Source organism: Mus caroli, unplaced genomic scaffold (genome assembly GCF_978045245.1).
Source record: "Mus caroli unplaced genomic scaffold, Mus_caroli_1 scaffold_13, whole genome shotgun sequence".
In the NCBI taxonomy this organism is placed as follows: Eukaryota; Metazoa; Chordata; class Mammalia; order Rodentia; family Muridae; genus Mus; species Mus caroli.
Genome location: NW_028227268.1, coordinates 6,223,409 through 6,244,405, shown reverse-complemented (window position 1 = coordinate 6,244,405; position 20,997 = coordinate 6,223,409). Strand labels below are relative to the sequence as shown.

General features: G+C 53.0%; 1 protein-coding gene across 4 annotated transcripts in view; it reads left to right on the top strand.

Moving 5' to 3' along the window:
• Llgl2 (LLGL scribble cell polarity complex component 2) overlaps positions 1 to 20,997 on the top strand; it is a 34,220-nt gene that overhangs the window by 3,631 nt on the left and 9,592 nt on the right. For 2 of the 4 annotated variants that reach the window (XM_021176467.3, XM_021176465.3), the window contains exons 2-6: positions 6,861 to 6,966; positions 15,585 to 15,682; positions 16,754 to 16,835; positions 17,103 to 17,218; positions 17,602 to 17,760. In XM_021176467.3, the coding sequence (XP_021032126.1) occupies positions 6,892 to 6,966; positions 15,585 to 15,682; positions 16,754 to 16,835; positions 17,103 to 17,218; positions 17,602 to 17,760 (530 nt within the window). In that variant the 5' untranslated portion in view covers positions 6,861 to 6,891. Of the gene's footprint in view, positions 1 to 4,754; positions 4,987 to 6,487; positions 6,546 to 6,860; positions 6,967 to 15,584; positions 15,683 to 16,753; positions 16,836 to 17,102; positions 17,219 to 17,601; positions 17,761 to 20,997 lie in introns of those variants that run through there. The other 2 variants (XM_021176466.3, XM_029483694.2) reach the window with 2 other exon arrangements.

The window sequence follows — 20,997 nt, the reverse complement described above, 5'->3', positions numbered from 1 at the left end:
CTGCCCTCACCAGTCTCTGATCCGTAGCTGTGCCCAGTTTCTTTGAGATGGCTTTCTCCGTCTGCCCTGCCTCAGAGAAAACTGGTCCGTTGAAGAGTCACTTGCCCTTCCCAGGAACCACGAAGAATTCTTGAGCTAGGAGAGGCTCCTTTGGGCGTGGGGACAGGGAAGCCAAGAGGTACCTGACTCTACCCTTTAGGAATTCATCAAGAGACTAGAGCCCTCTCTTGAGGGACTTGGCTTGGTATTCTCAGGAAAATAGTATTAATATTTAATAATATTATTCTGGGATCTTGTCAAGGAGTTGAGTATCCCGAAGCCACAGTCTGTGACAGGGCCTGCAAAGTTACCTCAGAGGATGCTGTATATGGCATCTGAGTGGCCTTTGCCTGAGTCTTGAGAACAGACTAGGATCATGTAGATTCCACCTCAGCATCTTTAAGGTCAGTGACTAGAGAAGACCATGCCTAGCCAATCCCTGGACTGTCCCTCTGCTTAATCATTGATTTAAAGGAAGGTTCTCATTGTGTCTTGGCCCTGGGCACTGGAGGTAGCCTTAAAGCAAGGTCTCTGTCGTGGCATTTTCTTCCTTTCAAATGGGCAGGACAGGAAATAAACATGGCTAATAATCACGCATTTGCGAATGACACCAGTTATAGGGTTGGGAGAACCAAAGAAGAGGTCGAGATGTGCCGCAATGGGTAGAGCTGGATGCCGCTGTACACGGTTAGACTTGCCAAGAGGACGGCTTTCGAGCTAAAGACGTGAGAAGGCAAGACAGTTCTGAGAGTAAAGTTAGAGTACCCCAAAGTGTGGCCCTGGGGATACAACTGGATAAGACTGGCATGATCCTCTCTTCCTGGTCACTAACTGCTAGGGACAACAGTTCGTGTTTAAGGACTGGTAGGAGACCCTAGGATGAGGTTGGCCTGGGACCAGGTAACTCAGTCAAGCTGCCTAGCTGTCTCTGGCACACTTTACTGCATTTCTGGGGAGCCTGGTTTTAGATGGCAGAAGAGGGTTAAGTGGACATCTGGGAGATTTTGTGTTTAGGCTTCCCATGCTTTGGGGGGCCCCTTCCCGGGCACTGGCTCGAACATTCCGAGTAGCTGAAAGTGAGCAGATGAGTCTAGCATCAGAGGACTGGGACTTGGGGCTTGCAGACCTTCCAGGGGCCTCTGCAAAGTAGCCATGGGCATCAGAGTTGACACAGACAATAGCAGCTGCTACGGTGTCTTAGGGCCCTACCCTGCCGCTCTAGCCGTGGGTGGTGCAGGGGTGGTCTGACATCCGCCACTCAGGAGACTAAAGCCACACCAGCACTGGCCTCACACAGGATGTTGGGCTGGGGCGGAGTGGGGGTGGGAGGGTGTCCGATAGATCAGTGACATGTTGTGGGAAGCCCAAGCACAGGGGACAGGTGAGGCGAGCTTGAATCCTACAGTTGTGCTCCTAGAGAGCAGGACGGTTACTGGGCATTGGCTCCAGCACCTCCTGTCCCTTAGGCTAACCCAGCAGTACCCAGTAGTGTCAGGACCTCTCAGCAGATCAGTTAACTGCCTGAGCTATTTAAGGCCTTTCTTCTAGAGGGCTGTCCTGCCCACAGCTCCTGGACAGATGGGCCCGGCTTGGCCACACCTTGTTTGCATGGGGACAGATTAGCTCAGGAACCCCATCAGAGCTGTTTAACCTGGAGATCTCCGTGTCCTCCTACCCAGGCATGGTCAGATCTGCCACGTGAGACAGGGGCCACCCCTGTGCAGTTGCTCTCTCCCCACAGTTCACTGTTCCCTGTTAGGAAAGGCCAGTGTGTGAGGTGTGGGTGGGGCAGAAAATAAGAGAGAGAGAGAGAGAGAGAGAGAGAGAGAGAGAGAGAGGGGAGTCTTTCTTTAAGTCTCTTTTTTGACACCCAGGCAGGTGTCAAGGGGTGGACCAGACTTACATGGGCCCTGACAGGAGAATTTTGGGGGCTGATAGTGGTAAGAAAAGGAAATGACCAGACCATTGCCCAGAGGTGGCTCTCAGGCTGGTTCTACACATAAAGCATAGATCTCCTGTGGGATCAGAACCAGGAGATGGCTCACGGGCTGGGCTGGTTTTGGACAGAGAGGGTGCCCAGCAAGGTTGGAGACTGACACCAGGCCATCTTTAGAAGCTGGGGTGGAGAAGCCCAGTCTCAAGTAGCCACGTGGTGATTCAAATGACTGCCGCAGCTCCTTCTTGGTGTCTGGTATAGGGGTCTGAGGGCTCCTCGGCCCGAGGGAGCTCCTGGCCTCCCCTCTTTGCTGGTTCTTAGTTCCGGTTCTAACCAGCGGACTACTAAGCACCCCCAACTTTGGCACCTATATCAGGTGGCGTCCAGTTAACTGAGGTCAGCATGGCTGGATAGGAATCCTGCATCCAAAGAGAAATCCCACCACCAAGATTGAGGCAGCCCTCCCCTGTCCATCACACTTGGGGGGGGGCTGTCTCTAACCCTTTGGTCCTATGTACCCTGCAGATAAACCAGACGCCGATGCCATAACCTTTCCAGTGTATTCTACCTGGCTTCAAAACCCTGTACACTGCTTTCTCACTAAATAGACTTCTGTTCTGTTCACAGCCAGCCTTCTGTTGCAGGTCTGAGCCCCTTCACGGGGTGGGGGGTGGGGGGGTTCCTTGTCACTGGTCATTTAAGGCTGCTTCTTATAATCCTGATAGCTAATGCTAGAGAAGGAAGTGTTGGCCCACCCGTGTGGTTCTAAGGAACTTTCATTTTATACATCTTTAGGTGTATGTGCATGTTCATGCCTGTGAGTGGGTACACATGTGTGTGCACGTGTTTGTGGTAGGGCGGACAGGTCTCCTTCAGGTGTCATTCCTCAGGTACTGGCCACCTTGGGTTTTCTGAGACAGGATCTCTCCCTGACCTGGAAACTCGCTGTGTACAGTGAGCCACAGGGATCCTCCTCCTGGAACTCACTATGAGTAGTGAGCCACAGGGGTCCTCCTCTCTCAGCCTCTGCCCCAGCTCTTTGACCTGGGCTTTGGAGGTCAAGCTCGGGTCCTCATGCTTTTGCAAGATAACTTTTGCAAGATAGCTTTTCTGGCTGAGCTAACCCCTAGCCTAAAATGTGATCACTTTAAGCATTTACGACCAGGACGGGCTCAAGTGATGAGGAAGGCTTTTTTGAATCCTGTTGCTAGAGGGTCAGAAAGATTCTTCAGATAGAGCAGTGGGAGCCAGAGGAGCCAGTAAAGGGCCAAAAGAGAGGAGGGGCTGTGTGTGGTGAGACCTTCCCTGCGGCCCTGCCTCTGGCTGGCTGGCTTTTTCATCTTTCCGGTGTGTGTCTGTGCTGCTGCGAGGTGCTATGCGAGTCACTCCATGATCTCAGCCTGGACTTGCCCCAGTGCTCCTGGAATGTGTTCCTTATCCTGGCCCACGGCACCATGCTCTTCCACCCACCTGACCCTTAGCCCTGCACTAAACCTTATGTGGCCAGTAATGCCTGTCACCGAGGTCCTGAGTAGGGGATATAAGGAGAAAGTAGCAGGGAGGGGACAGTTGTAGACTGGGGCGAGGGAGCATTTGAGCGGTGGGGTTATGTGGTGGTATCCTAGGCAAAGTGTCCTGGGTAGAGTGCTGTGAACGCATAGTGCTGTAGGTTTGCCCCCTTAGTCTTTTAACCTCCCCATTTCCCAGGCATAGGCTAGGCAGGATCAGCCCCATATCAGACTTCACAGCCCTAGCCTGACTTCCAGGCTCCTCTGAGAGCTTGCTTATCTGGGGTAGATGGCCTGGGGTGGGGGAGGGGGCTTCCTGAACTGAGCCGAGCCAGGCCCGCACCTGTCCTCCTCCCCCTCTAAGAAGGGGTGGGGTATTTCATGCCTTGCCTTGGGGCAGTTACACTGGCCCCAAGCCTGTTCTACCTCCACCTTGGTCCCAGCTCCTAGGTCGCTCTTCCGTCTCCCTGGCCAATGGGGTCCCCAGCAGTAGGTCCCCCACAAGGTCGCTGAGCCCTGCAGGTTAGTTCTTAACACTCTGAAAGCAGTGACCAGGCACCTGGTCCCAAACTGCTTGGTTAGCTTTGAGCTCACGGCCTGTGGGAGTATGTGCGCGTGCCCCTGCCTTTTAACTGCAGCCATATAATTAGCTCTCCTGTAATAGCCATTCCTCATGGATGCCTTTATAAGCCCCTCAATTCTGGGGTTAGTCATACTTGGGGGTCAGCTCTGAGTTCTGCCGCTTCCTATGCAGTGGTGACCGTGGTAAGTTGCTTAGTCTGTGGCCTGCTTTCCTCTGTCAGGTAGGTGTTCTGCCTGGCCTCTCGGGTGGCCTCCCTCCGCCTGAGCTGGTGTGCAGTGTTTACCCTGAGCACACAAACAACAGAGATGGTCAGAACCTGGTCCCCACATCTTCCTGAGGTTCTCTGGAGGAGGATTCACCCCCAGTGATTTGATGTTTCTACAGTGAGCATAGACAACTTGAACCAAAACATTTAAAACGTATCAACAGGTACATTCAGGAGGTCTGGAACAATGCTGGTCACAGCAAGTGCTCAGAGGGCCACTTGGGTAGGTGGCCTGCACCGAGTGTTCTGCCCTCCTGACCAAGTGGGGCATGTCCCCTCTTTCCTGCCACTCACCACTTTGCCGTGTCACTTTGAGCTCCTGTGGGGTCCTTAGTACAGATGGTCCTGGTCCCTTCTTGTCCCTTCCCTCGAGTCCGCTGGTCTCTTTCCTTTCCCAGGGAGTCATTCCCAGCTTCCTGTGCCTTCTGACCCAGTGACCTCGGCTGGGGAGGGGAGCGCCTGCACCCCAGGAGCCGTAGCTGCTGATTTACGAGCTTGCACCACCCTCCCCCACGGCTGGAATGTTCAGCTAGCCAGCTCAGCTGTCTTCAGAGGCAGAGATGGCCGAAGTCTGGGGCCTGTTTTCACTCCAGTCCCAGGAGCCCCCAGTACTTGATGCCCCATGCTTGTTCTCTGGCTTGTTATGGGGCCTCAGGTGGGTACCCAGACTTTCCCACCAATCCTCACGCCCCACCCCACCCACCCCCACGAGTGGGAGGCTCTGCAGTGGTCTTGCTTCCCTAAAAATGTGAAGTCCCCCCTCCCCCACTGCAAATCATGACCTTTAGATTGTCCCCAGAGGGTGACAGTTCCCCAGGGACTGGTCCCTGGTGTTTGGTTTGGAAGTGGCTTGTCCTGCTGATCTTTGCATTTGCAGGGGATGTGGCTCTATCGGCAGCCAGCAGCTGGGGAGCCCCAGTCTTAAATCCAGAGTTTTTTCATAAGCAAAGTCCCGGCTGTTTAGTTGATTGATTACAGAGCTGAGGATGAAGGGCCTTGTACACTGCCACCAAGTGCTCTACCTCTGAACTGTACCCACCCCTGCCCCCAACCTTCAGGATATCTTTCCGGCCTCGGTTTAGATAGGAAGCACCCCCCTTCCCCAGTGGAGGCTGGGTGTCCTGTCCCTGCTCCAGCTTAAGTACTTAGCACACTTTGTCGGCCTGTCTACCTGACCCTACCTACGTGCAGTGTGCAGCGAGCCGGCTATGTTTGCTTTCTCTTTCCATCTAGAGTGGAATGAAGGAAGCCATTTCTGTAATGGCCTGAGTGAGCCCCTGTGTTCCTAGGAACATGCCCAGTGCCAAAGATGGTCAGCAGGAGACTGCTACTGGGCGCTGAAAGTCAAAGCCACCCACTCACAATCCCCTCCCCCAAGGAGAGTACAGAAATAGTTTCCCCCCTTGGGCTGGGAATGCTTTCTACGGTCGGTGAGTGGTTTGGGGGCCTTGAGCTGTTTTCTTTATTCGGTACAGATAGAATGTCTTCTCTTGATTTGGGCTCCGCTGTGGCCCTTAAGAAAGGAGGCCTCCTTAGTGGGTGGCAGGAAATAGGGTCTCACTTTGTACCCCTCCATGGCTTTAAGCCCTTGATGCTCTGTCTCCCCAGTTACCTAGGTTACATATGTGCCACCATGCACATCTGAAAAGGAGCATTTCTAGATGCCTAGTCAGAGCTCAGGGAGCTAGCTGGGAATTAGCAGCAAGGCAGATCTAGGATTAACCTAGAGAGCCCACAGCCTCATAGGACCAGACCTGGTCCCCAGCACCACGGGGCTTGGCTATGTGAGTCTTTGATGGGCTCCTTGCCCATCTTACCCTGACCTGGGTAGTCCTGCTAAAACTGCCCCAGGTCCTTCCCCCGCTTGTCCAGTTGAGGCACCGATCAAGAAATTCCACAGGACAGCCCCGCTTCCGCCAACCCACTGCACGGAGGGAGGCTGTGAAGTTTCTCTTTCTGGATTTTTATGGTTTTTTTTTTTTTCTTTCAGAAAACAGGTTAACAATTAAGCTAATTAACCACAGGGCCTGCTGGCTCTCTTTGTTCCTATAAAGCTGGGGTAAATGGCTTCCTCCCCCAGTTTCTCCTGTTCCCATTATGGTAACTGGTGGCATTAGAGCATCAGCCAGGGGGAGAGACAGGCCCAGGCCTCCAGGAACCAAGGCCTCACTGTCTTCCTCTCCTGGGCCCTTGCATTGGAAGGAGCTCAGGAAAGTGAGGGTGAAACTGGGCTTAAGAAGAGAGGCTAGTGGGGAGGTTCCCGGCCTGGCAGGGGAGGTTCTGGGCCTGGGCCTCAGCAGCTGGGGCCTGGGTGATCCTGGGTCTTAGGAGGGCCTGGGCCTGGGTGATACTGGCTCTGGAAACTGTGAACCTGGGTGACCCTGGGCTTGGACAGCTGTAGGCCTGGGTGACCCTGGGCTTGGACACCTGTATCCAGGATGGTTCTGGCCCCAGGAAGCTGTGGGTGTGGGTGAGGCTGGGCCTGGACAACTGTGGCCATGGGCTCAAGGGCACTTTTGGTTTCTGCAGGTCTGTTGTGGGGGCCACAAACTAAAGCAAGATGAGGCGGTTCCTGAGAACTGGACATGACCCTGCCCGGGAGAGGCTGAAGCGGGATCTGTTCCAGTTTAACAAGGTAAGGATGGGTGAGGGAGGGCAGGGGAATCCCTGGCCTGGGCTCCTCCCCAGGGGCTGGGGCTGGGGCTGGGGAGTGACACTGCCTGAAAAGCCCCCTGGGAATCTTAACTGGGAAACAGAGTGGCGTCCCCTAGGAAGAGGTATATTGTTATTGTTTATTTCTGAGACGGGGTCTCACCATGTAGCCCTGACTGGCCTGGAACTCACAGAGATCCACCTGCCTCTGTCTCTTGAGTGTTAGGATCAAACAGTCTGTGTCACATTGCTGTCTAGGAACGACATTGGGCCTGGGAGTTGAAATTCCTTTTCCCAGGTCTCTCCCTGGCTACAAATGACTGAGAATTACTCCACCAAGTCCCTATCTTTCTACCTATGACAGGCACAAAACTTTCAGCCTTGCCTGCTTTGTCACAGGGCTGCCAAGGAGGCTAAGGGACAGAAAAGATGAAAGCACGTTGAGTCCCGAGGTATAATAACATCCTTATGATGTTGCAGCCCTGTGGCCTCAAGGACCATTCCCCTGATACTGCCCCCAAGGAAAAAGCTTTCTCTGCAGACGAGATGCAAGCTCCAGCCTGGGGGCAGGGGGGACAGCACCTGAGGGAGTGGGGCAGAGTGTGGCATCTAAAGCCCCAGGAGCTTTGCTGGCCTCCCCAAGGAAGCTGGGCCTCAGAAGGCTAAAGAGTGTGACAGGGTGTGACAGGGCTCATTAGCTTCCCCCTCCTGCCACCCAGCAATCTGGAGCTGCTTGGGGGTAATTAGCCTGCTTTGATCTATGTCCGAAGTAGATTGTAGGTCGGAGACAGTAGCAGGATCCTTTCTCCTGGGGTCTGCATCTCCAGGGCATGTCCATAGGTGCAATTCTGACATTTTTGGTACTGAGGATTGAGCCCGAGCCATCTAAGTAACCAAGCCATCCACCCCTTAGCTCCGGCTTCCAGTCAGGAACTATGCCTTTTATTTGGGGCTTTGGTTTGGGCTTCCCCTCACCCTGAAACGGCCTGGTGAATGAAGGACCCTCCTTTCTGGGTTCTGTTCTACTTTTCCGCTAGAGAAGTATGGACGTTGGCTTACCCAGATCCAAAGACATCTTTTCTGCTTACGAGCGAGCCAGGAGAGTGTTGGCCCATCACCTGTGCGGAGGGCTTGTGTACAGATGTCTCCTGCAACAGGACAGCTTGTGGTTAGCATGGTGCCTCGGGAAACTTAGGTGCTGGGTTTTGTGTGCTGGTTGGCACCTCCTAGAGCCGTGTCCAAAAGTTTGATATAAGGTGCCCAGCTCACCTGTGGGGGTGCCACCTTGGAGTTTGCCATGACGCCTGCCCCTGGAAGCAAGCTTCCCTAAGTTAGTGCTTCTCCCTGACTGGATTTTAAGCCACAGGTGATCATCTGGTGCAGGTGTTAGGAACAGGGTGACACCCTGGGCTTACCACCCTCATTCCTAAGGGAGGTCACGGGTGCTGGGTGGAACCTACAGCCAGTACCTGTCAGCTGTCCTGAGTGACCCCCAGGTGCCCCTATTGTCCTTGGTGATGCTAGGATCTCTCACTCGAAAAAGGAAGCCAATTCCAGCAGAAACCAGATGGACTGGCTCAGCAAAGGGATAAACCTTGGTTCCTGTGTGCTGTGGGTGAGGCTAGGGTGGAAATGGGGTGAAGGAATCTTACCCCCACCTCTAGTATGCTCCATTTGTGGTTCCCAAATAACGTGGGACCCCTGGATCCCTGGGCATCACAGGGTGTGGAGGTGGGCTAGAGTCCTTCCCTCCTTGACCTGGCTCTCCTACTCCACTTTAACCTCTGATCTGTACAGTCCAAGGCCTGGCTCGGTAAGACGTGAATTGGTAAGGCCTTTGCCCTTCAGACTTAGGGAGGGGAAGGGCTGAGGGCCTCACATTCTTTGTCTAGGGGGTAAATGGAGGGAGGAGCTGCTTGCACCAATTGAGACCTCAAGGGTCTGAGGGTACGCTGGTGCCGGCAGGGTGTGCTTTGAGGGTAACGTCAGACTCTGGAGTATTTGAGACTCTGAAGAGTCATACCCATGGCAGCCACTCGCCCCATGGTCCAGGGGAATGCTGTATCCCCCAAGGGGCTTTGATCATGGCAGCAGGTGTCCCATTGACCTTTAGAAAAGGTAGCCCGGGTTTCCTTTGTACATCATAGAATGCCTGAGCAGGATTTCTCACCCTCCTCACTGGCCACGTCTGGGGCCTGTTGTGCTGAGAGGATTGTCCTGGGCACTGTAGTTAGTAGCACCCTAGTTCTGGCCAGATGCCAGTCCCCTGCCTCTGCCCAGATGATATCACACAAAATGTCTCCAGCCATTGTCAGTTGACACCCGGGGCTTCTGGTTGCTCTCCTCTGAGAATGTCCACAATGGGAGGGTGCAGTATGTGTGTGTGTGGGGGTGGGGGTGGATAAAGCAGGAAAGTGAGCATCCAGGAGGACTATGGGGTCTCAGCCAGGAGCAGTAAACATTTATTTAGAGGAGCGTTGCACCTGGACTTTTTTGAAGACAGGGTCTCATTATGTAGCCTTGGCTAGCCTGGAGTTTGCTATGTAGACCAGGCTAGCCTTCAATTCAGAGATCTACCTGCCTCCGCCTAACGCCAACCCTCTCAAATACTAAGATTAAAGGCTCACGGTATACCCCACCGTGCCCGTTCACTCTGACCATTTGGATGAGAACAGGATGGAAAGCATGGTTCCTACTCATGGTGAAGCATCCGGTCCAATGACGAGTATTGACCTAGCACCAGATAGCCCCATTCACTCACTGTGAGGCCTTGGCACAGCTCTAGAATGGAGATGATCTTAGATTTAGATTTAGGTTGAGGGAGACGTAAACAGCGCCAGCGTGACGTGAAGTGCTGTACACGTGTGTCCACAGAGTGCATGGCTAAAGGCCACAGAATCAAAGGTGCATGGGCTGTTGTCAGACTCCACACAGGAATTCCTCATGTGTAGGTTAGGGTCCACGCCTGCTCAGTGGCTACTCACAGTGTGGTCACGTCTTGGAGTGCCACCCTGAAGGTCAGGCTGTCAGGCAGCGTGTCGTGGGCATGGCGTGCAACAACAGAACAGTGGCATCGCCACATGACAGATGCCCAAACAGCTTACAGATCCCAGCTTCTAAACCAGTTCTAGGCCTTTCCCTCCAGCCTCTTCCAGCCAAACTCCTTTATACCAGTGCCAGCAAGATGCCTCACACAAAACGGGGACTCTGCCCTAGCTAGGGCCATGACGGTTTCCTGTCCTCGGCCAGGAGTTGTGGCCATGACCAGAAAAAGGTGCTCGCTGCCAGGGGACCAAGTCTAGGTCAGAGGCTGGGTGCCAGGCATCAGGGCTGGGTGTTAACAGTGGTTGGGGCAGGGATCCGGAACCATACAGCCTGGGCCTTGGTTCTGATTCAGCTCTCGCCACGTGACCATGTAGACATTGATTAGCCTGTCCCTCAGTTTCCTCTCCCGTGAAGTGGGCGTTGCTAAGCACCCTACTGGAGGCTGGTGTAGTGGACAGATCTCATTGCTTTACTTATTTTAGTTTGTTTCCTATATGTATGCATGTTTTGCCTTCATGTATGTATGGGCACCACATGTGTGGCTGGTGCTTCCAGAGATCGGAATCTCCTGGAACTGGAGTTAGGGATGGTCGTGTCCCATCGTGTGGGTGCTGGAACTGGTTCTGTGTCCTCTGCAAGAGCAGCAAGTGCTTTTAACTGCTGAGCCATCTCTCCAGCCCCATGTTTAATCGCTTCTCATGGGCAGCATCGAGTAGCAAGGTTTGCCCTCCATTCAGCTCTTTCTCACAAGGACTCACACATGGCTATTGTCCCTACTGCACAGGTAAGGAAACTGAGGTCTCCGGTGGTTGGCAGCCTAAGCTGATCCCCTGAGGGCATCTCTCAGGGATGGTCAATCAAGGTCTTGTCCCATGGCTTACTGGCTCGGAGGCCTCAGGGTGCTGACATCGCCACTCGGAGCTCAGTGTCCTTTACCTGCTGTCTACCACTTGTAACCTCTTAGCACACTCACCTCCAACCCAGTCAGGCAGCTTAGGTTCCCACTGAAGACTAGCTAAGGGAACAGGGACTACCTCAGGGGCTGGACTTCCTAGTCTTAGTGAAACCCTGCTCCTTGAACATTGTTTGGGGCCTGCTTGCCCCTCTGGTGAAACCCAGGCATCCACTAGTAGCCACACCCCAGTGTGAGCAGACCTAGGCTTAGGTGCCTGCGTTGGGCTGCTGCAGACTACCCCCCCCCCAACCCTCCCCATCACCACACCTCAGTTGCTCCTGACCAACTAGGCCCGCCCAGCCCAGACCACATCGTTTTGTTGTGGCTTTTGCCTACATGGGCACCAGTGTCAGATGACAACCACACAGAGAGGCCAAGTTGCTTGGGCCAGGAATCTGAGCTTACCACACCCAGTATCTGGCTGAGCCACCACAGGCAGGTGGATCTGCCCCTCCTCCCTCCTCCCTCCTCCTGTTGCCCTCAGCAGCTTCTGGGAGCTCTTCTTTCAGCCCCTGACAGACACTACAGGGTCCCCAAAGCCGTGGGCTTGGAGGACAGTCCTCCCCAGATGAGTGTAAGGGTGAAGGGCAACACCCCCTACCCACCCACCCCCCATCTCTCACAATCTGACAGGGACTTGAGCTAATATTACAGTCTGGCGGCTTCTGTTCATCTTTGCTCTCCTTTCCCGTCAAAAGAGCCCATTGTTCTCTTCTCCCTTAGCAGAGGTCACCTGAGCCCAGGTAGCAGGACAGGACAGGACAGAGGCTGAGGAGACAACGGGAGGGAGAACTGCGGAGCGTTGGTCCACCTTCTTGTTTTATCCAGAGCTAGAGTTCTCTGGGGTCTGGGAATCCTATGCTTGGGGTATCCCCGAGGCTCTACCTGCTGCCCACATGCTCTGGATTACAGGGGGGGAGGGGACACGACACTCTGGGCGGCTCCTTTGAGAAAGGCCACCTCACTCTTCAGGGACCTAACTAAGGCGGGGAATTACTAGTGTGTAGAACTTACACTCAGGGGACTCCGAACCTTGAAAGTTTACAAGAGTCTTAGCTGCTGTGGAAGGGACACCGGTGTGGGCAGGGCACTTAGGTGCCGGGTAGTTGGGACCAACGCTCCTTCCCTTCCCTGCTTTCCCCAGGACACACCCAGGCTTCCTAGTTCCTCCTTGTTTCCTCCCTGGGTTCTAAGCCACATCCTTCCTTCTTATCCCAGCAGGGGCCACTGAGCCTTCCGTGTGCCCCACCCACAGGGCTCACAGGGCTCAGGCCTGGTTTGGCCTCCTCTGAGAAGTCAGTTCATGTGGGCCCTGTCCAGGGAAAGTCCTGGGGAGCCTATGTCCCTTATTTTGCTTTTGAGGGAGCCTTGGTCCCTCAGTGTTGTCAGCTGGATAAGATGCCCTGGGGGTGGGGGCACACTGCAGACTACTAAGGACCCTAGCAGCCAGCCACAGCCTAGGGACAGTTCTCACACTGGGGTGAGCAATCAGAACACACACTCTGTATTCACAAGATGCCTCGTGTTCAGTCCAAGGACACACTGCTCAGGGCATCCTGAATGTCATTCTGGTGAGCCTGACTGGGTGCCTGTTCTCAACTGGCCTTTGGAAGGACAGGGAGGAGTGGTCACAGTCCACGGGACTCTGAAGGAAGTAGGAGATGGGGGATGCCCAACCTTTGCAGCAGGAAGGATTCAAGCAGGATTGTTGAACTGCTTAAGAGCTGATGGGGCAGGGCGTGGCCTCAGAGGCCAAAAATCTGAAAATTTGTTTCTCTTTGACTTGACTTCCCTGAGGATAAGAAGTCAGAATATTCTAGGGTAGTATGTTGGTCCAGTAAGATTACAATAGGAGACTGGGATGTGTACACCTTTAATCCAGCACCTGGGAGACAGAGGCAGGGGGATCTCTGTGAGTTTGAGGCCAGCTTGGTCTACAGAGTGAGTTCCAGGACAACCAGGGCTACACAGAGAAACCCTGTCTTGAAAGACAAACAAACAAAGAAACAAAGAATATAATAGGAGCCATGTATATAACTTAAAATTTCTAGCATTAAATAATCAGATTTAATTTAGATAAGAATTCTGTTTAATATATTCAAAATATTATATTTACATGTAGGCAACACAGCTAGTAGTAAGTTGTTTTGACTTCCGTGTGTGTGTGTGTGTGTGTGTGTGTGTGTGTGTGTGTGTGTGTTTGGGAAAGGATTTTTTAAAATTAGTTTATTTATTATATGTAAGTACACTGTAGCTGTCTTCAGACACTCCAGAAGCGGGCATCAGATTTCATTATGGATGGTTATGAGCCACCATGTGGTTGCTGGGATTTGAACTCGGGACCTTGGGAAGAGCAGTCGGCACTCTTAACCACTGAGCCATCTCTCCAGCCCCGGGAAGGATTTTTTTTATGTATATGAGTGTTTTTATTTTTTGTTTGTGTATGTGCCTACATGTATGTCTATCATATGCATGCACTGCCCACAGAGGCCAGAAGAGGGCGCTGGGTTCCCTGGAACTGGACTCAGAGACTGGTGTGAGCCACCATGTGGATGCTGGGAATCGAACACAGATCCTCTGGGAGAGCATCCAGTCTCTTAATGGCCTAGCCATCACTCCAGTCCCTAATTTGTTTTGTTTTGTTGATACTAAGTCTCTAAATTCTGATATTTTTTTACACTTTATAACAGTTTCAGTTGTAAAATAAACTCTTTGAAAAGCTCTGTTTTAAGAGTTTGAGATTGCAGCTGTAAGGTGAGGCCTGAGGTTGGCCTCCCCTTCGGGTTGTTTTAGTAAAGACACTTACTTCCCTGTGGCAGAAACAAATGTACTTTCTTTCTTTTCCTGTTTTGTTGTTGTTGTTTTGTAGTTTGTTTTTTGAGACAGCCTGTAGCCCAGGCTGGCCTGGAATTTACTGTATAACCTAGGCTGCCCTTGAACTCCTGACTTTCATGCCTTCGCTCCCCCTGAGTGCTGGGATTACAGGCAGGAACCACTGTGCACAGTTTGAATATCCGTTCACAAGGCTGAAATAAGAGAAACTTTAAATATCTATCGTCTTCTTGATACAAATGAGCCGTGGCCACCCGTGACTGCTGTCCTAGGCTGCTCAAGGTGTGAGGCCTCCTACTGGGCCTTCAGCTCCTGAGGGTTTTATCCCCCACCCCACCCCCAAGTCCTCCAAATTCTACATTCCAAAGGCTTCGGGCCAGAGCTGCCACTGCTGGTGGTAATGGGGAAATGGCTAAATTAAGAGCTTGGAGCTCTCTCCTGGCCTCTATCTCTTCTCCAGGCTTCAGTAACCTGGGATCAGCCAAGGCCTCGCAGGGCCCCCGGAGAACTTGTCCCACACAGCCTGTGTGAGTTCCCTGCTCTCCTTTTTCTGGGAAATGTTTGCATTCCTGACACTCAGCTATCTACCCAGGCTCTGCATTTTTCACATAGCTGAACAGGGACCGGGGCTGGCTGGGGCCCTCCGCCTGGGGTCTTGCATTCCTGGCCGGCCATCCAGGTATGGCCATTTGCAAGGCAGACTGTGTTCCTGCCCTGTCTACCCACCCTGTCATCCCCAGGGATCCCCTAAAGGAGGCATTTGTTAGAGCTGTCCTCCCTGCCCTGGCCTCCTCCCATGAGCCACTGGGCTGGACTCTGGGGAGGTGTGGCCCTTGAGTTTTCTCCTGCTGTCGCCAGGGCTTATCTCTCTGTGCTGCTGGGGCTCTGATAGGGCTCCTGGTAACACTGACAGGAGTCTGGGAGCTGACTCCTTCTGCACACTGTGGATTTAGCTCAGTAACTTACAAGGCAGTTGCCATTGGGCCCTGCTTCAACCTACTGCAGCAGTCAGTGCCTATAGGGGAGGTAGCTGTTGGGAAGCAGAAGCCCAGGCCTCCTGAGCAAAGCTTTGACATCGGCTGTTAGCATCCGCACCTCCTGTCTGCAGCTCCTCACACACCTATGGTGAAAAAGGCCCAGAGCTACAGGCAGGGACAGAAATCTAGACCTGGCCACCAGGGAGGCTGGCATTGGGAACCCTGGGAGGGAGGCAGTGACCCCTCCGGGATGTTCTCCAGCCATTTTCAGCTCCTTGTAAAGCCTTTAGCCATTGGGTGATTGCATGCAGATAACCTGGGAAACTATACATGTCCATGAACACGCATGGAAGTGTTCATGCGATGCGATCCAGTCAGAGCTCTGTATTTTTTTCAAAAACTGTACACTGCACACCCCTTTAATCCCAGCACTAGGGAGGCAGTGGCAGGTGGATCTCTAGCCAGCCTGATAGCCTACATAGTGAGTTCCAAGGTCCCTGTCTCCCCCAGCCCTTCAAAATGATATATGTGCGTAACTATACATGTGGTTATATAGTTGTATAGTGTGTGTACTCATGTAGGTAGGTGTATATGTAGTGGTCATAGGACAACTAGAGATCTGGACTACAGACATAAATGAATCCTGTTTTAACTCCAAGCTGAGGAGGTGCAGAGCTCAGAGCCCCCTTTCCCTGATTGAGCTGTGACTCCACAGCCCAGCCCCAACCCTGCAGGATCATGGGGATTCGAAGGACTCGCCTATAGGCCCAGCCCACATGCTTCTCATTTCAGACGGTGGAGCATGGCTTCCCACACCAGCCCAGCGCCCTTGGCTATAGCCCTTCGCTGCGCATCCTGGCCATAGGAACCCGCTCTGGAGCTGTCAAGCTGTATCCTTTCCAGTGCCTGTTGCCATGGGGTGAGGCCAAGGTGATCTCAGGGACATAGGTGAGATCTGGAGAGGGCCTGTCTTACCCTGCTTCATCTTGGGCGCTTGGTCCAAGAGCAGGGTGAGAATTTAGCACCTCGAGCTGTGTGTCCTTAGAGCACAGAGTGGATTTATCTTCTCTTCTCTGACTACTCACGTTACCCCTTGACTTGTAGCTGGAGACTTCAGAACTTGAACTGTACTTGATTGTAGGGCCCTGGGTGACTACCACATTGTCCAGGCTAGTTGTATAGTCTTTTGTCCACAGCAGGGGGTGACTGGGATACAGGTGGTTTCAGCAGGGAGGCTCCACCCTGGGACAACTTCTCCGGCTGGGACCAGCTGGGCCCTGAGTCCTGGACAACACCTGGTATTCCTGATGTCTAACTTACACCCGCTGCTAAGAGGCCTAGAGAAGTTGGGAGACAGGGGCCCACTTTGGGTAGCTGAGCTGTGATCTCCTGCCACAAAGTCCTCCCCCTAGGCTCCAGCCTAAGTGACAGCCCAGGTGGGCTGGGCTGGTGTATACACAGGAGGCCGAGGCCAGAGCCTTGTTATTATAGTTCAACCTTACCCCAGCGGTTAATCATTACCAGCCAGGATCACATCCTGGTTGCCAATTGCTGGTGCCAACTCCCAGGGCAAGGCCGCTGGGGGTGCCCCCCTACCGTGCCCCATGTTCTCATAGGTGCCAACAGGTGACAGGTGATAGGCCTGTTGTTACAGCTCAAGTTGCAGGGGTGGTGTGGAGGGAGGGGTAACGGCCTAGCAGTTTTGAGGATAGGGGAATAGTGAATTTCCTTCCCCAACCCCCACACGCACACACCCGTCCTGCTGGGCAACTCTTACCAGGGTCAGATCACTGACTGAGTGCACCCGGCCATGACCACTGCTATCCACCCCCACCCCGTGCCCCTGACATGGGTGTGCAGATGCTTGTCTGGGTGGACCCCTTGCTCCCCAGGCCACAGACTGCCGCTAGGATTGGGGAGGATTGCTGTCCCGCTTTCTGAGGTTTTCCTGAGCCTTCCAGATATGGTGCCCCTGGGGTAGAGTTCATGGGCCTTCACAAGGAGAACAATGCAGTGCTGCAGATCCACTTCCTGCCTGGTCAGGTGAGCAGCGCAGGGAGGGGCTCCTGCTGCCTTCTTAGCCCTCACATCTTCTGGAAGGGATGGGGGCGGGGGGGGGGGCTGGACTCTTCCCTTTGTCCACCTAGAGGCTCACAGGCCACCCTGAGAATCATAGAGAGCCTTTTGTCCTGGGGCTCCTTGAAAAAGCCAACACAGGCTGGGCTGCCCTGGGGAATTAGAGGCCCTGAAGAACGACGAACGCTGCTCTCTGTAGCTAGCAAGCTCCTGTCCCCATTCTCTCCATTCTAGTGTCAGCTGGTCACTCTGCTGGATGACAACAGCCTGCACCTGTGGAGCCTGAAGGTCAAGGGCGGGGTGTCAGAGCTGCAGGAAGAAGAGAGCTTCATATTGCGTGGCCCCCCAGGGTAAGAGCATAGTGGTCCCCTTTCTTTTCTGGGTACTCCTTACCTTATTGTCCCTCAGTGCTAGGGTGTGCTCATCTCTTGGGTCCCATTGAACCCTTGGCGGTGTCTAACTCAGTGTTCAGGCTACCATCATCTGGTGCTCTGGAACTCCTTTAGACAATGATGGGCCGTGCCCTTCCCATACCCACGTCTTCCTGTGCATGACAGCGCCAGCCCTTTTCCTTGCCTCCCAGTTCATGTTCCCTGCTGCCTGTAAAGTGGTTATGTCATAGCTTGAGCGAGATGCTCTGAAGCCAGCCAAGACCCGCAGGGTCCTGGCTTCCCTAGAAACGGCTGGTAAAACCAGACAGCAGATATCTCATCAGCAGCTGTCCCTGTCGCAGGTCTGCCCCCAGTGCCACGCAGGTCACTGAGATTCTACCTCACTCTTCCGGAGAACTGCTCTACCTGGGCACCGAGAGCGGCAACGTGTTTGTGGTGCAGCTCCCGGGGTTCCGCACGCTGCACGACAGGACCATCTGTTCAGACGAGGTGCTGCAATGGTGAGCTACCCAGTGTCTTGAGTGTGGGCCACGGCCTTCTCCTGGGCCCTAGTAAGGACTATTTGCCATGTCTAGCCTGGGAACTCTAAGTAAAACCATCTACCTTCTACCTGTTCCCCAGTTGCGTCTCAGTCAACCCCACATCTATTAATACCATAGCCCTAAAGTGATTTTGTCAACTCATTTAAAGATGAGAGAAGTGGCTAGTTGTGGTGGCGCTCGCCCTTTAATGCCAGCACCCAAGAGGCAGAGGTAGATAGATCTCTGTTCAAGACCAGCCTGGTCTATAGAGTGAGTTCCAGGACAGCCAGGGCTACACAGAGAAACCCTGTCTTAAACCAAAACGGAAAATGGGCTGAGCCATGACTCAGGAGTTAAGAGTACTAGATGATCTTTCAGAGGACCCAGGTTCCATCTCCACATGGTAGCCCACAACCTTGTCTGTAACACCAGTCGCAGGGGATCCGACGCCCTCTTCTGGCCTCCAGAGGTACTGTATACATATGGTGATCAGACATACATGAAGGCAAAACACCCAGACATAAATAAAATAATGAGAATAAAAATAAGGAGGGGGGAGTAAGAGGAGGAGGGGAGGAGGAGGAGGGAAGTGAGCCCACTGTGTCAGTATCTCCTTAGTCCTGTGCACTGTGCACATGGGACCACAGATCTCAGAGCTCTGAGGACTGTGCAGTGAGGGAGCCCGGGCTCAGATTTATTGCATCAGCTGAACTGGCTCCAGGTACTGTGGCTTAAAAACCCACCCGGAGGTTTGTGAGCGTCACCTCTTGATGTCAGGATCTGCCACAGAGGAATTCAGAGCAGCTCTGGGGATGCGGAGGGGGACTGGCTTCTGGGGCAATAGAATTGGACACAGGCTTATCAGGTCTCTGTGACAGCGGTGGAATGTGCTGTACACTTGCGGGGCAGGTGGCCAGTGGGCTAGGACTCAGCCCTGGACCAGGCTCTCCTAGTTTCCATGTGGGTATGAAGCAGGGCCCCTCTGTCCAGCCACAGCTGGTGGGGATTCCTGTGTGGGGTGGGGTCCTTCTGACTACAGCCACGTTCCATTCCCACTTGACAGGACAGGGCAGGACTGGGCTAGGGCAGCACACCAGAGGTCAGAGCAAAGCAGATTGTAGAGAAACAGGGCGGATGGCTGGTGTGAAAAAGCCTGCTCTAAGTCTACGGACAGGACATTAGGAGGACCAGCTGCGGCACAAGCGGCCCCATCAAGGCCCAGCCTTGTCCCTCACCTCTTACCCCTCGCCCCGTGGTGGCTGGCTGAGGCTAGTGGGGAGGGGCTAGGGTACCTGAGAATTCCTTCTGGCAGTCTAAATCTCTCTTCACCTTTTACTCTGACACTTGCTGAAATTTGTTCAGGAGATTTTGAAACAGGGTCTCAAATAACCCAGGATAGCCCCAAACAGGTTATGTATCTAAGGCTGGCATCCAGAGTTTTCTAGCTCTACTTCCCGAGTGCTAGTGTTGTAGCTGCAAGCCATGGTTTTTACCCCATTGCATGGTGCGTAGGTTTTTCAGTTTTCCTTCCTTTAAGTCTGGCGACATTGCATTTAATGAGGCCTCCGTCCAGAGAGGTAAATACTTCAAGACAGAGACAGAAGTTCTTTATCATCATTGTAGGGTGTTCTCCCCCACCCCCTGCTCCCTCTGTGTGTGTGTGTGTGTGTGTGTGTGTGTTAGTATGTGCTGGGAATCAAGTCCAAGACCTCAGGCATGCTGGGAAGGCACTCTGTTGTTGAGCCACAGCCCACCCATACTGCTGCATAGTGGCCTAAGATTGGAAACCATCTAATTGCCCGACAGTTTTCCTTTCTGACGATATTGTTTGTGTTCACTGAGGAGGTCTTAGCCAGGCCTGGTGCTGCACACCTGTAATCCCAGCAGGGAGAGAGCAGAGGCTGGAGCTTGCTCCGAAGCACAGAGACTGATGTTGCAACAGCGTGGCTAAGAGCAGCACAGACGGTTTGCACAAAGATGATATGCAGAGACTCCCTAGGCCTCACTGGCCTGCCAGCCTGACTGAACCAGTGAATTCCAGGTTCAACAAGAGATCCTATCTCTAAGGCAGAGAATGGGAAGAGAGTGCCAAATTCTGGCCTTTGCCAGGGCATCCTCTCCACACGCGAGTCTACATACATGTCCGCGCACACTCATACCACACACAGAACAGCAGCATCAAGATGGCTCAGCACACAAAGTTTAGCATTGGCCACTCAAACCCCACAACTTGTATGTGATCCCCAGGACCCAGGTAAAAGGAATCAAGAAATGGCTTCAAAAGATTGTCTTCCAACCACACACGTGCCATATTCACAGGCATACGTCATGCACACTGACATAGTAAATAAAATAAAATTTTAAGCCGGGTATGGTAGCACATGCCTTTAATCCCAGCACTTGGGAGGCAGAGGCAGGCGGATTTCTGAGTTCGAGGACAGCCTGGTCTACAGAGTGAGTTCCAGGACAACCAGGGCTACACAGAGAAACCCTGTCTCGAAAACACCAAAAAAAAAAAAAAAAAAAAAAAAAAACTGAACAAGGGGCTGGAGAGGTGGCTCAGAGCAATGTCTGTTTTTGCAGAGGACCCAGGTTCAGTTCCAAGCACACACATGGTAGGCATAACTCCAGTTCCAGGGGATCTGCTGCCCTCTTCTGGCATCTCTGGGCACCGCACACACATGCTATGCTCATAATACATAAAATAACTACATCTAGTGAAGTAAAAATTTTAAAAATTATTTAAAACAAACACATTTCATTGTTCAGCAACTTAAATTCCAGTAAATGTTACTTGCTTTCATTAAAAACTGTCCTCGGGGCTAGGCAGATGGCTCCGTAGTTAAGTACTTTCTACTCTTGAAGAACACTAGACTTCAGTTCCCAACACCCACAGCCATCTTAGCTCCAGCTCCCACGGGGTCTGCTGCCTTGGGCCTCTACTCACACTGACACTAATAGACACTCATGTGCGCATGTGTACACAAGGGCACACACATGTGTACGTGATTAAAAACAATAAAATTATCCTTTTAGGGGAGTGGGTTGAGACAGGGTCTCTCTAGACAACTCTGACTGTCTCAGACCTTGCTAAATAGACCAGGCTGGCCCTGGACTCACAGAGATCCACCTGCCTCTGCCTCTGCCTCTGCCTCCCAGTGCTGGGATCAAAGGTGTGTGCTACCACACTCAATTTATCTGTAAAGATTGGAGTCT